The 18,523-nt window shown below is 43.6% G+C and overlaps 1 protein-coding gene across 2 annotated transcripts in view; it reads left to right on the plus strand.

Moving 5' to 3' along the window:
• Nucleotides 1–298: 298 nt before the first annotated feature.
• cux2b (cut-like homeobox 2b) overlaps nt 299–18,523 on the plus strand; it is a 94,397-nt gene continuing 76,172 nt past the window's right edge. Inside the window, exons 1-2 of one of the 2 annotated variants that reach the window (XM_037098416.1) lie at nt 299–396; nt 1,824–2,301. In XM_037098416.1, the coding sequence (XP_036954311.1) occupies nt 2,239–2,301 (63 nt within the window). In that variant the 5' untranslated portion in view covers nt 299–396; nt 1,824–2,238. Of the gene's footprint in view, nt 397–1,823; nt 2,302–18,523 lie in introns of those variants that run through there. The other variant, XM_037098417.1, reaches the window with a different exon arrangement.

An 18,523-nucleotide genomic window follows, 5' to 3' on the forward strand; every position in this document is an offset into this window, starting at 1 on the left:
CTCCCCTCAGGTGTTTGTCTTCGGCAGAGGAATATGTCACTGTCCCCCCCGAGGGGCTAAAAATATGACCCATGAGGAAATTATTTTCTATCTGGACTGATTTTCATGAGGGATACCGGCTGGAAGATCCACACTGTGAGGCTGGTGAGCGGGGCGATCAGGAGGTGGAACACGGATTAAAACCATTTGGGTTTTGATGGATACGTTCACTCGGTGATAATGGTGTAATTAATGTAGAAAATCACACACAAAAAAAGCTCATCTGCACATGAGCTCGGTTCTGACGCCGTGTGTCCAGCAGGGGGAGCTCCTGGTTCCGGTGTCGCAGCAGCACAGCAGCCTGAGATGACCAGAGGAATGAGAGCAGCTTCATGTTCATTTGTTAAGTCTGAGAAGGTGAAACATGTCAGAGTGAATATTTGTAACTGTCACTGACTTATTTTTTTTATTCTGCAGTCTTTATTTGCTTTCTATTAAAGCTGGACATGCCTAAACAAACTAAATAATCAACCTCTCTCTGTTTTCATCGCTGCTTAAGCTCAACAAACAAACTGATCGTGAAGGAAAACACAGTTTCTGTTTCACTTTTCTTTATATGTGGCGGACCCTGCCACCTTTCCAGCTTCAAAACAGTGTTTTCCAGCTTGTTTATCAGTCATGAAACAGATAAATATGTTTTGGTTTGTATCATTACCTCATTAATGTTGTTAGTATTAAAACTAGGAGACAAAAACTACACACTGCCCCTTTAACCAGAATATCTTTTCTGCTACTCTGCTTGATTTCTGGTGCACATCTGTCTGTTTTACTCCAAAACTATCAAAAATGAAAAATAAGAGTTTAAATTTCTTCTCCAAAACTACAAACTGCCCCTTTACGATGACCTTTGACCACCTGTTCGCAAATGAATACACACAAAAACTGAGTTGTCCTTCAGGGTCAGTTTGTTTATTCTATTTATTCATTCATGAAAACAGAGAGAGGTTGTTGATTTAGTTTGTTTAGGGAGAAAAAGATATTTCTCCACTGAGGAAAACTACGTACCGCCCCTTTAAAAGTGACCTTTGGCCACAAATGGATGCACAAATATCAAAATATAGTAAAAGAAAACAATAATAACAGATGAAATGTGAGATATCATGAAGTGGAGGCTTAAACTACAAGTGACAAAAACACTTAAAGGAACTTAAAGGGCCACTACGTAGTTTTAGAGAAGGGATTCAAACTCATGGCAGGGTCCGCCACGTATAAACAAAGTAAAACAGTATGGAACTGTGTCGTCCTTTCAGGTCAGTTTGTTTAATTAGCCTTTAAAGGGGCATTATGTAGTTTTTGGGGACAAAACTAAAACTCAGAATTTTAAAATCAACAACATCTGGTACAAGCTGCTCTCAGAGGTAAACACTGTTTGAAGCTAGAAAGGTGGCAGGGTCCGCCACGAATACAGTGAAATTGTGTTCATTTTTACGTAAAATATATCAATGAATCAAGATCTCTCTCTCTCTCTGTTTTCTGAGGAAAAACTACGTACTGCCCCTTTAATAGACTTTATTATTATCAATATTATTACAACTGTAAGAGGTCATTTATAGTATTTATGTTAAATTGTCTTTAATGATGTGAACATGTGTGTGTTTTGTGCTTAATGACAGTGAAACACTTCCTGTTATTTTTACTATCCTGTTAAAAAAAAAAAAAAAAAGTAGGCTTGGCTAAATTCCCTGAACTCTAATCTACACATCATCATCATCATCATCATCATCATCATCATCTTCTTCTTCTTCTTCTTCTTCTTCTTCTCTCCCCCTTTTATTTTCCTCCAGACGGTATCGATCAGTCAGGGGGGCTTCATACGTCAGTACTGAGAACTTTTTTTTACCAAAACAAAATAAAAATCAAAAACAAAATAAAAGATGTGATAGTTCCAGTTAATGTTGAGGGACTCAGACTCGGATACCCTCGATTTTTTTTTGTTTTTGTTTTATTCTATTCTTACTTTTCTGACAAAAAAGGGGCCAAAACAGAGAAAATATCTCGCAGTTTTTTTTCTCTCCACAGAAACATGTCGGCGGACTTGTCACACACATCTGCGTGTGAGTCTCGTGTCAAGTCTGTGTTTTAAAAAAAAAAAAAAAAGTGGGACCGCTGATCGTAAACGTTGTTTAAACACGAAGGGGGGAATCCAGCCCACATATTTATTGCAGCCGCTGAAAAAAAATCTCCTCAATATCCCCCAAGATGGCCGCCGATGTAGGATCGATGTTTCAATATTGGAAGAAATTTGATCTACGGCGGCTCCAGGTTAGTGCTATTCTCACCTTTTTCTCGCCTTCTCTCCCCCTCGCAGCGGCTCTCCTTCCCCGGCTTCCTCCTCGCCGCCGTGCGCCGTCTGGTTTGCGGGTTTAAATGTTTGAGGCGAGCAGCTTGGCGGCGTTTTGTGCATTGATAGTTATTAGAAATTGATCCCCCTCTCCTGCTCTTCTTCTTCTTCTTCTTGCCTTTGTTCAGTTCAATCATTGATCAGCGGCGGAGCGACCGCGGAGCAGCCAGCACTGCCTCCCCGCGTTAGCCACACCGATCTGGGATCAGCACCGCGGACAGCACTGGGCGCTTTTTACTCGCGTTTTCTTGCAGCTTTTTTCTTCCTCTTCGCTGCTCGGGATTTTTTTTTTTTTTTTTCTCTTAAACCACCGGAGCTGCTCCGCTGTACTCACACGTACGGAAACTTTTAATGCGCCTCTGAATCTCCGTTGTTTGGACGTAGTAGGCTGTAACTTTTTCTTTTTTTACCCCTTCTTCTTCTTCTTCTTCTTCTTCTTCTTCTTCTTCTTCTTCTTCTTCTCTCCAGCCTTCCTGAGCTTAATGTTTCATGCGGGTTTTTTTTTTTTTTTTTCCCGTGTCGACGGTCGCTTTGCTTGCTGCGTCTTCTAAGCTCTTCTTAATAATTCTTTGTAGATTTTTTTTTTTTTAAATTTTTTTTAATGCAATGTTGGAAGTTTTTATTTGTAAGTAAAGTTTGTGCACGTCAGACGTTTTTTTTGTGTGTGCACACGTTTATTTCGTGCATAGCGTGCAAGATATCCGCGGGTTTGTGCAACATATTATCACACAGGAGCTTTTTTTTGTGATCTTTTTGTCTTCTGAAGTCTTTAAAGCGCTGCAACACAAAATGTAAATGGAGAAATGTGGCAGGTGAGCGGGTTTATACTGTGTTATCTCTCTATTTATGCCGTTTAATTCAAATATACAGCATGTCAGCTCTGCAGCCACTCAGCTGAAAGTTGGATTTTTTAAATTTTTTTTTAATATGATAGCGTTGGTTTGAGGTTGTGGAGGGAGGAAGGAAGAGAGGGAGAAAGCTAAACGCTGTTTTCAGTGTCCACTCCACCCCCCACACCTCCTCCTCCACCTCCACCCTCCTCTCCTCTCTCCCTCAAGCCGCATAGGGCTGCTCGGCCGGGGGGGCTGTGTAATTGTATTCCCCGCTAATGTTTGTAAATCAGCCTCGGCCGGCTGCAAGGGCAACGTCTGCACCGTGTGACTGATGTACTGTAACATGAGAGATGACAGCAGCGTGGCAGTCCGGGTCCCTCGGAAAAAAAAAAAAAAAAAAAAAAAAAGCCCTATACCGAGGAGGAGGAGGAGGAGGAGGAATCAGATCTGGTGGCTCTCCGGTTGTCTTGTGTCGGTTCGGAGTGTTATTCCAGCTCCCGGCCGCTGGACCTCCTCTCTGCTCCTCTCTGCTCCTCCTCCAGGATGAGGGGAGATCCAGAGATGATGCGGGGCGAGCTATTGTTGTTGTTGTTGCGGCTGCATGTCGCGTCCTCTCTGCAGGCTGCCTTGCTCCTGACTCACCCTGTGGAGCCTTGTATGATAGATGTATATACATTTATTTATTTATTTATTTATTTCATCAAATGTGACTGAGTGAGCCGAGCAGCTCAAATCTGAACTGTTACCTATAGTGTCATGAGCCAAAAAAAAAAAAAGTGATGTAGTGATAAATGATGATGATAATAATAAAAATAAAAGGTGAGCCTCCAGTCAGCGGTCAGCACGAGGCACATGGACACTGACATAAAAGAAAATTATTTAAAAATCAGGATACCTGCAAGAAAGAGAAGTGTTAGTTCACGCTCGTGTTCCCTTGGATGACCTTATCCTCGTGGATAAAATGAGTCACTTTCGACGCCACTTTTGCTGTGAAATAGTGGAGTCTTAAAAAAAAATCCACTGCAGGAGGATTATTGTCAGTTTATAATAATAATAATAATAAAAAAAGAGGTGTCTGAATAATCCCCCCACCTATAGGTGCGTTCAGGTGTTTGCTGGTCATGTTTCCATGCAGCGCAGGTAAAAAAAAAACAACAAAAAAACACTGGATCGTTTTGCAGAAAAGCTAAAAATGTCCACAAAGGTGAAAATTGTCTTGAATCACAGCGACTGCGATGTGCACAGCGCACCTCGACTTTGTCTTCTGTGTGCTTTTTCTCGACGCTTTTCATCCACTTGTGTTTGATCGTGTCAAGTTCGTAGATTTGGTGGTGATCAGTTTGACCGTTTTCTTTCTGAAATTCACTCTCCATCCTTTTTTTTTGTTTTCTTTTAACATAACGTTATTGTCAGCCGCTCTGGTAGAAGTGTGTTCCTGCGAGCCTCTGGGTTGCAAAACAAGACCCTGTGAAGCTTAAAATGTGACATCGCCGTGCTACATGTGTCAGGAATCAATTAATTCACTTATTTGTCATTCAGTCATGGTGGGAGCCAGTTTTTCTGGCGGTGTAAAATCACTACAGCTGGTTCCACCGTCCTCGCCCGTATAGAGCCGCATCCCTGCGATATCCGAGGACATCTGAGAGCTGTTTATTTTAGCGGGTCACGCCGTAACATTTATATTGTCATTACAAGTTATTATATCAGTAAACTGAGTGTGCAGTTTTTTTTGGGGGGGTGTTTGTGCAGTAGATTCGTGCCTCTGAGGCTGTACAGGATGAATAATTCACCTGCAGGCTGATGAAAAGAGGGCAGGGAAAGTGCGAAGCGCTGAGGTGGAGTGACCTTGGTTCCTGCTGGCTGCAGGTCACCCGGCCGTTGCTGTGGTAATCATTCACACCAGCCAGATGGCATTTCCGTGGGCGAGCATGAAAAGGACGGGTCAGGGTCTGTCCTGCCAGGTCCTGCCAGGCCCAAAAAACAACTCAGGGCCAATACGGTACCTGGAGAGAGAGAGAGAGAGCGAGAGAGAGAGAGAGAGAGCCGGGCCTGTAGGAAGACTTTGCAGAGCGAGGTGATAAGAACGTGTGTTCAGAGCAGGTGGAAATACAGTCGCTTCCTGTATCACACATACTTTGGCCTTTAATCACCAACACACGCGCATACACAGACAAAAAAGAGGATTTGCAAGGATATCATCAAAGCAGACCGAAAAGACTTTTTATTTGATTTTTACTTTAGAGAACTTGGGCTCCATGCCTTGACTACCAGTTACTTTTATCCCCTCTGTTGTTTTTTTAGCGATGGCGCAATGCTTCGCTCATACGGCGAAATAATGCTCCGCTTATTTGTTACCGGCTTTTTTTTTTTTTTTTTTTTTGTAGCCTCTCGTTTCCACTCTCTCTCTTCCATGAATCTAAGAGGCAGTAGGGGTTTTAGATCAGGAACAAAAGCTTGTGATTGTACTACATTTAGCATGACTCAGTTGCTCTGGTGTCAGCTCTAATCCGCACACAGAGACAACAGTATTGCCAAACAGTGAAATTGCTTTGCAGCCTGTGAGCCTGGCTGCCTCCGCTGCCAGCCTGCTCTGTGTGTTGTTTGCCAGTAGCTCCCACACACACACACACACACACACACACATTCACACACACATTCACACACAAACACACACACACAAACCAACCCTGCAATCTCAAATTGGCTGTGAAAATCGGTCTCTGTCTCCCTTTCATTCATGCTTTCATATATTTGTTTGCTGATATTGTTAATGTCAAATGCATCAGCATAATCTCATTGTAGTGGAGAGTAAGTGAGTCCACAGCGTCTCAGATCCTGTTTTATTTATCACCACGGCTGTATCGTCTTATTCATGCGCCGCGATTGGATGTAACAGGCTTTAAAGTTGACCTCACCGCGGCGGAGGCTATATGTTGGCTCATTATCTCATCTTCCAACACTCGTCTTCTCGTCGTCAGCGCTTTGAAAACCTACTGCAGATTAAGTGCCGTGTTTAAAATGTAAAAAGGAAAAAAAAAAAAGCTGCCACCATCTTCCTAATCGGTAGAGGTTTTTTTTTTTGAGTTGTTGTACCCCCCCCCCCCCCAAAACCATATAAACATTTCTTAGCATGCCTTCATTATTACCACTTCTGTGAATCGATGGGTGGGGCATGTCTGTCACGGTCCCACATCCTCTCTCGGGTCGGCCCTCTCTTCCTTTTGACAGTGACAACAAAAGCAAATAAAGGAAAGAGGGGAGCTTTTACAGGACTATCTGGGGCAAATTGAGATGTGAAATCCAGGAGCCATAACCCCCCGGTACATAAAACGCAGGGAACATTAGAGAGCGAGAGGAGTGAAACAGACTTGAGCATTAAGCTGTTTAACCTCTCTGTGTAGCATTAGTGGTAGAGACTTCAAAGCAGATGCTTCAGCGTTGGAAGCAGAATGACAAATGGGTTTAGAGACAGCTACGGTGAGCATTCTCACAGGAAGACTAGGCCTGTCATTAATGTCAGCTTAATCACTTTGACCTTCCTTCAAGTAGATTTCCATACCTATCCAATCATTTTGCCGTGCTCGTGCTGCTGTTTGCAGACGGCTGTATGTGCTGCTGTTTGATAAGAGCGCCGTGTGATGATGTTACTGTCTATATCAGTGATTGTATACTTGAAAATGTCCCCGAAAGCTGGAAATATTAAAAGGATCAGCTCACATCATGCTATTTAAAAAAAAAACCCCATTCCTTTAGCGCTAACGTAGCCATGCGTTTAGCTTCGGTTTTGTGACATCTCTGCCTCCGCCCCAATGCAACGGTGGCAAACGCAGTTTCCTCTCCGTTTTGCAGAAATTACGGCAGCAGCGAGGCTCTTTAAAGAAAACCAAAGCCCGGTGCTCAGTGCCGTCCTGCAACATATCACTGCTCCTGGTGTCTCCCAGAAGTCAGACATTTAACTCCCTGATCGGCTCATAAAATCTTTTTTTTTTTTTACAGGAAGACTGTTAAAATTAATCTTCTTCAGTGAAAATGGGGAATAAAGGATTTGCTCTCCTCCTTTCACTTTCAGTGCAAAATCAGAGATAAAGGAGCAGGACACCAGTTTATTTAGAAGTGCTGCAGTAACCTAGCTAACTCACCGATGGCAGTGCTCCGGTACGTAGGCAAAAACAAAACCTGCACAACAATTTCTGTGTATTAATTGGCCATATTTGAGAGAATTGTTGCCTATACAAGCCTGAGAGTGATTAGTTTGAGTTGTTTCATGCTGCTGGACTGTCGATTCCTTTGTGAAGGACTCGGGTCAGATTTTCTGCGACGACTGCCTCGTCTCAGCGTCTCTCAGAGAGCAACAGCAGCTAACGTTAGTTTACAGACGGAGTCCGTGAACGTAATCTAACGATCGGCTTCAAACACAACACAATTCAGAGTCAAGTTAGGTGAGTCAAAATGATATTTACCGAAAAATACAGATTCCAGAGTTCAACACCTAAAAATACCATCCTCCTGTGATTTGAAAATAATAAACAACACAACATAGAAACAGAGTTTGTAACAAAGTTAAGTTTCTGGAGTAAACCCTCCTTCAAAACAAATCCATGAAAGATCTCTGGCAGTGCTATCAGTTCAGTGTCTTAACCTACGAGTAAACCCTCTCTTTTGAGACTAATCGATAAAGGATCTTTGAAAAGAGAAAAATAAACTCAACATCTCTGACGCTGTTGAAGTTTCCTCCGGCGCCGGTCGGTTGATCGTCTTCGTGCACGCCGGATGAGTCGTGTCTGGAAGTGCAGGTTAGCGGTTAGCGGTTAGCTGGCTGAAGTGGAGAGAAAGTACTGAAGAGCTGCAGATCAGATCATTAAAGTTCTTCATTTCGATCAGTTTGAATCAAACCGCTCATGTATTGGACTTAGTTGGAGTAAATCGTGTTTTTTCGTCTTTACTGCCCAATGTTTCTTTTCCCTGATTGTTTCCAGGAATTTCAGACAAGTTTATATTTCTTCCTTTGAAAGATTTATATGAGCTGCGATGTGTGTGGTGATTGTGGATCAGGGTGCTTCACAGGAAGCAGTTCCTACCACAGAATAGTTCTGGTGGCTGTTTTACAGACTCGGACATTGTTATTCTGAGAGGAGACGTTGCTGTTAAATGTTTTTTTTCGTCCAAACCAAATTCCCATTCACCTCAATTTTATCAGGGTCGCGCAGAACCGAACCACGACCAGATACCACTGGAGGTAAGTGAGAAAATGTTCTTCATAATGTTGTTGGATTGAACCCTTTTAAACTACCTTTTGAACCGGGTCGGCTGGAATGATTGACATCGTGTGGACGTGTGATTTCAGTTGTCGCGGATAAGAATCTTTATTCTTTTTTTGGGGGGTAAACGCTAACTGAATATTTGTGTTTCTGGAGGCTTGCTGTTTTAACGTCTCCTCTTCTGAAGCGTTGGGCCCAAACAAAGCGGCGCTTCAGCAGGAAACGCCCCCCCCTTGGTAGTTGACAGTGCTTCATAGCAAGAGAGACGCCAGATTTTTCATAGCAGTGCGTTCTCAGTTGCGCTGCCCCTGGGCTGGAGCAATTGCTTTGCAGGAGTAAATAACCAGCTTTAACAAAACTTCAGGGACACATTAGTCTGCTGGAGGATGGCTCCATGGCGGTAGGGCTGCCTCCTCTTCCCTCACTGTGAGGCAGGCGGAAGCATCAGGAGGAGAGCGGTAATGGCTCGCTGGCGTTGGGTATAAAGCTGTGTCCTCTCTCCCCGCTGACAGCCGGTCCCATGCCCAGCAAGTCCATATTGAGCTGCGCTTCTCCGCCGCGGCCTTGGCTTTATTTGTTTTGACTGTCTGACGCCACTGCAGACGTATTGAGCACCCGTCCTTTCTTGTTCATTTTACCAGGCTTACGATGAATCCCACTGCCCTCCCCTCTCTCTCTCTCTCTCTCTCTCTCGACCTAGCATGCCTCAGCTGTGTTTGGCAGGGTTTCACTTGCTCTATTTCATGCCTCTATTGTCCATTTTTGTCCTTCATGACTAAAAAAGGGAGAGGGGAAAAAAAAAAACCAAGAAGAAAGCATGCCTTTATTTCCCAAATGCACAAGTGCCAGGCTTTTTTTTTGTTTTGTTGTGTGTGTGTGTGTGCCGAGTGTGTTCTGACATTGGTTGTCATGTAGCGTGAGTTAGCATGGTGTGAAGGGTGCTCCTGGGCCCCGGCGCACTCTTGAGATCAATGCTTCACTAACCTTCTCCAGGTTGTCTTTGGGGGGATCTCAGGCACGCTCATTATGTGCCCACTGCTCACAGTGTGTTTACCAGACTGGAGTAATAGTTATCCTGTGCATGCCACCCATTCGCAGGGGCCCATTTGTCCTCATTTGAGCAGGAAGAGAGAAGACCTCGGTGGTCTTCCGAGTGTTAAACCCGCGTTTGTTATCACTAAGCAGATGTGCTCTTATTTGTCAAAATAATACAAAAGGTGCGTTATAGCAAAAAGCAGATGGATCAGGGTTGTTGTGTTAGCCGGTCTTGTCTTTGTGCAGCTGCTACCCCCACACAGTTAATTACTCTCTTATTCATCCCCAACAATGGGAGGGGATAGAATAAATCTGAGCCGCGCACTCTCGCTTCTTCACCGGGAAGGTGCAGACTGGGACCCTAAAGCGAGCGAGTGGCTTCAAGAGGTACAGTTTATCATTTTTAATGGAGAGGAACAGGAAGTGGAGACATGAAGCTGGGCTCTGTGATTTATACGCCGCCTCAGTCGGGTTGGGGGGGGGGGAAGGAGCAAGTCTATCTCCCTGTCCACACCTCTGGTTTGCAGTCGCTCCTGCTCTGATCATACCTCCCGAGGTGTTCGCGGCTCCTCTTCAACACCACCAAAATACACTTGCACTTCATTCGAGCCTCTCCTGGGAAATAATATAAGAATTTGCCTATCTAACTATAAGCGTCTGGGAGAGAGAAAGAAAGAAAGAGGAGAAAAAAAATCATCCTATTGATTTATAATCTATTATTAATGTCAGCAATTATATATGTTAACACATGCAGTCTAATTAGTTATTGCTGGTGTGTAGGAGGTGCAGTCGCATCCTAAAATCTGCCTCCTGCTTCTCGCTCTCTCTGGTTTTGTTGTTCCCTGAAAAGCCCGGTGATGTCATGCTTCCATTGTCACCTGTTCATTTACTTTCGTAGTGGAGGGCATCAGGGTATTGATTAGGGTTTGTAACTGTGTTAGCAGCTCTGCCGGTGTGTAATATAGGCCTTGAGGCTATTCTGCCTTTCCCGTTCAGTCTCACGAGTGCTTTCCAGACCTTGTAATCTTAATTAAATATGCAACTTTTGATCGCGACAGGGTCACTATTTTTGCATTTAAATGTGGTCACATACCTCACCCCCCCCCTCAGTAGAAGAGAGAAAAGGCAGACATTTTGAATCTTAATGCACAAAAGGGAGAAAAAGAACAAAGAGCTGAATTGAGTCGCTCCTTTTTCAATTTCCCTTGTTAGCCTCCTGCTGCATTCCCCCTATAGTTTTTTCTATTTTTTTTCCAGATGAATTTTATGATATTTTCCTCCCCTCCCCTCCCCTCCTCTCCCTCTTCCTCTCCTCTCTCTCACTCCTCGGCAGTTTTCCCCAGACAGGTTCCACAGTGTTTTAGAGGGGATGGATTTAATTGCTCTGTGGGGATTGGTTGGCTGTGCCGGGCTCGGCTGTTTAATTAGTGTACCCTGCCGGGATTGGTTTAATGCTTCATGATCTTGAAATTGTCTGATTGTTCAGCCCTCTGGGGACTCTCCCTGCCTACGTAGGCCAGCAGGTTTAGCTAAACATTGCTCCAGGCTTCTGCGGCAGGAGGAAGAGTACGCCTAAGGAGCCAAAATGTTGGTCGAGGTTGGGGGTCAACTTGTATGACAAACCAGGGGACACGCGTGTGAAGTGGACGGCGTTGTGGGTTCTCGTGGCTGCAGGAGATCCGTGCAGACCTCACAGGAATGTTTACCCACCAGCGTTCCACCTCAGCTTGATGCTATATGGAAATGATCCTATTGACTATTAATGCAGTACCAATATTTATACTGCGATACAGTGTTTCTTTATGATAAGCGAGCGTATGATTTTCAGCCGCAGCCAAGCAAAATAATTTGCTATGCGTGTGGTTCTCTGCTTGGCCCACACAGGTCCAGTGCTTTTTTCTTGATGTCTGAATGGGCGTCTTGTATTTATGTTTTTTTTGAAGCAGCTCTTCTTGCTGACTTGTTTTTCGAGTGCAGGAGAATCTGGGCTGCTGCTGCTGCTGATGATGAGGCCATCGGGATCATTTCTCGTGGATCCCTGAATGATGTGCTTGGTCACCTTGAGTGAGTGGAGCTCGGGGGAAATTACATTTGTGTAAATGGGCGCAGGGTGTGTCTGCATCCGCTCCGTAGCCTTCCGTTGGACGCCCTTGGTTTGGTTCAATCGTGGCATTGAGGTTGACCTCAACCGTAAATGTGCTTGGCATTAGATCCTGGATAAAGGAATGGCGTGCGTCGTGGCGGCGCGGTCCAGCACAGATAGTCCCTATTGAAGGCTAAACTCATTCCGCTTCATCAGACTTATCGAGCACACTCACTCAAAGAACTCAACCTTCAAGTGCATAAATCTCTGGTAGACGATAATAAGAATACCTTCCTCTGCCTGGACTTTATAATGTATTTGTCCTCACGGTGAATGATGACTGAGTGTTCTGGTGCAACAATGATTACTTTTTTGTCTGTGAGCTTCCTATGAGAATCCTCCAGGTAGATCACGTACGCTGCTGCTGCTGTTGTTGTTGACTGGATCGTCTGCGCTGCGCCCAGGAGGGTCATTGTTTCTAATGCCCGTGTTCACTATCGTGTTTACACCCTTCAGAGACACCGGGCGGATGCACGTGATCACCAAGGTGATAGGCCACATGGCAACCCGAGTCGCTCCCAAATGAGAGTCGCACCCTGGGCTTCATTCCCCCGTTTTTCTCTCTGGGGGAGATGCCCTGATTACTGAGTGACTGTGTGCTGGAGTTGAGGGCCCTCTCCAGCTGTTGGGATTGTTTGTGCGGTGATGATAAGGGGGTTGTGAGTAATCAGAGTTGGGTTGTGTAGACGATCTTTTAATCTGTCTGTAATGAACATGGTTCAGCTGTGTCGGGACATTTGATCCATTTGTGATAAATGTTTCTTACTGCACTTCCTTTTCATTTAGCCTTTTAATAACAGCAGAATATAACAGGAGCTCTGGTCATACTGGAGATATTCATTGGGTTCTGTTATTTTGAAGGGATGGGGGGGGGACACCGGGTCAATAGTGGATCATGGTCAAAGTCAACATAGATAAGCTCTAAGACTTAATATTGCCGGGCTCCTTCTGCTTCAAAGATAAAAATATTATTGCATCCCAACGCCATCCCCCGCTGCCTTTTGGGCAGGGTGTGAGTCCAGCGTCCGTCTAGACGTGCGGCATCATTAACCTGCCGCGACCTCAGCCTCTGATGAATTCGCTCTCACATCCCCTGAAGCCTAGCGTTAGCAGCCCTCCTCCCCGTCCACTGGGAACTGGGGCTCCTCTGGACCGGCCATTAGAGCCACTAGCCTCTACTGGCAGGCATTAATAGGCCAAGTGTCCGGAGCCTCTCTCAGACTGCTGAATAATTCAGACCGTCTGGGCCGTGTCTGGTCCCGGGGCGCAGGGGGGATGTGAACTGGGGAGCAGGGTGCAAGGGGCTGCGTGGAGGTGCAGGGGTTAATAACAGGTCTGCCTCTCTGTGTCAGCAGCTGCTCAACCCCCACCACCCCGAGCTAACGCACACCAACCCCACCCCACGTATGAAAGAATCCTATTCAGTTGATTAGATTTTTCAAAATGGATCAATTTTTAATCAGCGGAGCATCTGACTACGGTCAATACCATTGTCGCTGGGAAGACAGTTGCTGGACAGCCGTCTTTATTTACAGGAATGTTTGTTGTTTTTTTTTTTTACTGTATGCAGATGTAGAGGCAGCTCAGACCACTGCACCACTGCAGTCCCCGGCCTGTCCGGGCAGGGGTCTGGCCTCATCATGCATGTCTGCAACAACAACAGCACCACCAAGGCTGCAGCGGATCCAGCGCTCTCTGATCGGGCCCTTAGGAAGATCAGTTTTGAATATTTATTCACATCAGAGCAGAAAGGTGGATTAGTCTAATGTCTCTTCCTGTGCAAGTGTGGGTCTGTCCAAAGAGGCTTCTCTTACCCATTTGCATCTGCATAAGTAGTGAGTAGGAGTGAGGAGGCAACAAACTAGCTGTAATACTGCCATCAAAATTTCATTGGGCTGTGGGGAGACCCTAACATGTTAAATAATGAGGAGCCCATAAACTTAATGTTCAGAACCTCTCCGCAACTGCTGACGACGTCTAGTTATGACTCGATACGTAGGCAGAATTATGGGGAGATAATCCTCCTTCAGCGTGCTCCTCATTTATGCACATCTGGTTCTTACACCCAACCCCCAAATATGCATTGTGTGATCACTCCAAGGATCCGTCAGTATGCAAGAGATCAGAGTGGAGAGTTTATTGTGAGATACGTAAAACATGTAGGTCCGACTGCACAGAACAACTTCACACACGCACCGATCTGAAATGCCAAAATACCAGAATATGTATAAAAAACAGACTCCCCCACACTTTGTCCTTTTATAAAAAGAGTGAAATGTTCCAGTAAACAAGGTCAAACGGTGCGATGTGGTGCGGGATCAATAACGCTCTGTCCTGATGGGGTTAAATCAATATATCCAAGTCAAAAAGATGAATCAATAATATGACAACAGGAGCATAATTAAAAGCGAGAATAAAAAATATCACTCTGCTGCTGGAAAGATATTTCATCCACGACCCTGAAGTCATTTAAAAAACAGGAGAGTGGAGGAAGAAGACGCGTCTGTGCAACTCCTCGACTGTCAGCCTGAGACAATTAGTCTTTTAATTCTAAAGAATCTTTTTGATCCCAGACGTGTACTTTTGTTGAAATAATGCATGTATTTAAAAGAAGTTTACGTAAAATAAGCAGCTGTTACATCAAGAGGAAAAACTATTATCGTCTCCGATTATCTGGAAGTTATTCGGCATTTTCTGATTATCGATATCGGTGATTTTTGTCTGATTGGCGATAAATTAAACTCATGTAAAATGTGCTACTTTGGCTCTGATGCAGCTTCCTCTGTTGTCCTGCTGACAACAATATCTGCAGATTCTGATCATTTTATTGTTTATAGGCTACTAATCAAACTAACCAGTAACTAAACGTATCCAGTAGATGTAGACAACGACGTTAAATAACCCGATTAAACATGAGAAACAAACACTTCTACCGTTTGTCCAACAACTTCCAAACCACTCGAAATTATAAATATTTTAAAATGTATAGATTCAGGGACGGATGAGATTCATTTTGCATAAAGTGACAATTGTTTTAGACATTTTTGTATCTGGAAAAACAAAAGTAACATCTTGAAAACGTGCGCTGGATAGTTTCGGGGTTGAAATGTTAATCAGAAGTTTTTCCAGTAGACTCTTCATCCAGTAGCAGAAAATGGAAAGTTCTTCAGAATTGTACCTCCAGGTTGAATTTTACCTCAAGTTTTGACGCAGAAGATCCCGTTCCTGCATAACTTTTTTTCAGTCTCCTTGATTTCTAGTAATCAGCAGCGGCATCAATCCTGAAAAAGACACATCAGTCGACCCCCAGTTTGAACTGTGTAGTCGACAGAACAAACCTTTCTGCTTTCACAGCGACGAGCTCAATGTGCAGAATGAAAATGACGTAATAAAAACTAAAAAGCAGAAACCGCTGGGATCCGTGCACCATAAAATCTGTGGATCCGTCGTAGAGAGCTTTTCAAATGCCATAAATTGAAGCGTTTCTTTACGTGTTAGCTTAAAGTCTTAAATTAAGATCCCTGACATGGTTTGGCTGACAGCAGTCGGAGGGTTGGTAGTCCCAAAACTCTTTGAGTAACGCTGAGTCAAGGAAGCATGAATATGATGCGTGTAAATCTGGACGTGCTTATCGACTGTTGAAAGGGTCAATGTGTCGTTTTGGAGAAGAAATTCAAACTCAGGATCTTAATATTTACAATATTAATGAAGTAATAATACAAACTCAGCTGAATAACTGAATAAACAAGCTGCTGTCAGAGGAAAACGAAGAGTTTGTTTATTTAGTTTAGGCATAAAAACGAGAAAATCAAAGCTACTGATTAACATTTCAGCCCCGAAACTACCCAGCGCACCTTTTAAGATGTTACTTTTGTTTTTTCAGGTACAGAAATGTCTAAAACAGTCGTCACTTTATGCAAAATGAATCACATCCGTCCCTGAATCTATACATTTTAAAATATTTATAATTTCGAGTGGTTTGGAAGTTGTTGGACAAACGGTAGAAGTGTTTGTTTCTCATGTTTAATCGGGTTATTTCACGTCGTCTATATATAGAGCGAGATCGAGACACAGAAATATGAGCTGAAAAACAATGAAGCGAAACAAAAACAGTCTGTTATAATAATATAATACCGAAGCATTTTTCTCTCAACAAATTCAAGTGCACTTCATAGTCACAAGAGATAAAAGACTGAGCAGACGACGTAGATCAATGCGACAGAGGGACTCGGAGGCGGCGATGGAAAAGCAGGAATAAAATAAACAGAAGGTTCCAGCTGCAAAGATATTAAAACATTAGACCGTCGTCAGGAAGATCAGATCCACTTTACAGAGCATAAACGCAGATCTTAGCCGGCGGAGCAGGTGAAGCAGAGTGGTGATCAAAAAGCAGCACGAGTCTGACGACACACTGAACAGCTGAGCGGTCTTTTCTAAAGGCTGGTGTCACCGATGTTTTGTTTTATAGACACAGTACCGACTGAACGGGCTCGTCAGGAATCTGCTCAGCCTGAAGTCACGTCTCTGTCTCCTGCACGAGCAGTTGTTTTTATCCTGCCTGAGTTTCTACGTTAGTATCGTCGTCTCGTCTTGTTCTTAACTGAAACATCGTAGAGACAAAACTAACCAACTCTCCTTTCACATACCTGCAGTCGTCAATATTTATTTAGATTTGAATCTCTTTTGGTATCTTTTCTGAGCTCAGTTGGCTCCATGTTGGCGTGTTGAGTGAGACGATGACGCTCCAACACAAAACTACAAGATATTTTACTTTAATTACTATAAACTTAAGTAAGTTCCCCCCGGGAGGGACACTGTGCGTCATAGATGCAAAGCAACAAACATTCTTGTTTGTAGAAAAGATTATTATTTTTTTGGTTAATTAACACGCTTCCATTTTCTCAAATGTGCAACTCAACAGAGATATAAAAGACGCGAGGTGACTCACTCCTCAGACACCCACGTCATCAGCACGTGAGCTGTTGGATTTACGAGCCCGAAGTGTCATTTTACTCTGCAATCGTGCAATTCTTATTATTGAACCGTGCTGCATGTATACAGATGGATGTAGCTGCAGCAAACGATTCTGAAGAAAATCTCTTTTACTGGCGCTTTACGTCGGTGTCGCCGACCCGAGACCAGAGCGTCGGTACTTGGCGACCTTTTTAAATAAATGTCGTTATCACAGTTTCAACATGAAACAAAAGAAAGCTTTAATATAAACCCATCAATGTATACTGTTAGAATCGGCATATTGATTGTAGCATACAACATAGTGACTTATTGGCGTATTGATTGTAGCATATGATATAATGATTTATTGAGCAGCACAGGCGCATATTGATGTAATGACAGACGGGGAATGACACTGGATTGACATAATGACATTTTGAGCCTGTGAATTAATGCGACGCTGACATCGTGGCATGCAGGCGGAACGGCTTATTGACGTAATGACATGTTTGAATACTAATGTTCATGATAAAAGGTTCCTCGTGTCTTCCTGTGCAGTCTTTAGTTTGGTGAATATTCCTTATCCTCAGTAGAACGTTAAGTTTAAACTCTTTGTTTGAGCATTTGTCGGAAAAAAAGCCAAATAAAAGTAAAAAAATAAAAGTGTCCGTTTCCACGTCACACTGTTGAATACCAATCTTTTATTACTGCTTTACTCCTGCTTCATATTTTCGCTGCTCCACTTTATGACTGACTGATTTAAAAAAAACACACATACACACACAATATAAATCAGATGGTGTAACTTACAAGAAAGACTTTTGCAGAGTTCAGACTTGACACAAAACCCCCCCGTCCTCCATCTAATCTTCCTTTTTTCAAGCGTCAAAAAAGCGGCAACGCTTTCACCAAGGAGTACTTTTATTTTTTCGCTCACTAATGAAAATGTTTTGAATCTCTTCGCCGCCGTGCCAATGGCGTTGTTTTCCTTCTCCTCTCTCTGATTATAGAACTGTATAAACTGGGCGAGATTGTGAATTCTTAGCTGATTGCATGCCTGTAGCCATGCACTTCCTCTGCGTTCGTTATTCCAGACCCTCTTTCTCCTGATAGCCTCCTTTTTTTTTTTTTTCTCTTACTTCCCAGTGAGATGCATTGCACTTTATATGCAGTTATGCTGAATAGGTGCTGATGTATGTTGAAAAAACAGTTTTGCAGGTGCCCTGTCAAAATGTGCAGTGGATCGGCAGTAACACGGCTCTGTTTAATATGCTATCAATCAGCTGCTGGATTCCCATTTGTACATACAGTATTATGAGTCTACTGTTCCCCAGACTATCTCCACACTGCTGGTGTTTAGCTGCTCTCGTGTCCTCCACCAGCGTGTCCCTATTGTCTGTTTGTCTGTTTAATATGCAAAGGCGGTCATTCGGGGAGTCATTTCGGACCAGTGTAAACGAATTGGCAACAATGATTAGCTGGCGCTGCAGAGGAAGTGTCCATCATTGTGTTAGTGCATTTGGAGACCATCGCTCCTCCCTCAGGTCATCTCGCCTGCTGCTGCTCTCTCAGCCTCGTGGACGAGAATAACCCCCCCCCCCCAAAAAAAACTGCACTGGAGTAAATACAGCGGAAGTGGAGTTACTTAATGGGAGATTTTGCATGCTTAATTGCGAGTATGGATTGAGGGTCCATTAAAACACATCAGTGTCTCGGAGAGTCCGGCATATAGTTTGAATATACTTGAAATGGATTGATCCATTGACTTCCTGGCTTCCCTATGCGAGAGAAGTAATTAGAAAAGAGGAATGCGTTTTTTTTTGGTTTTTTTTTTTTTGAAGAGGGATTTTTTTTGAAAAACAAGAAAATAAAACATCGTTAGTATCCAGACAGTCCCTGTTTCTGATGCTGGATGGTTTTG

This window comes from Acanthopagrus latus, chromosome 5, assembly GCF_904848185.1.
Source record: "Acanthopagrus latus isolate v.2019 chromosome 5, fAcaLat1.1, whole genome shotgun sequence".
In the NCBI taxonomy this organism is placed as follows: Eukaryota; Metazoa; Chordata; class Actinopteri; order Spariformes; family Sparidae; genus Acanthopagrus; species Acanthopagrus latus.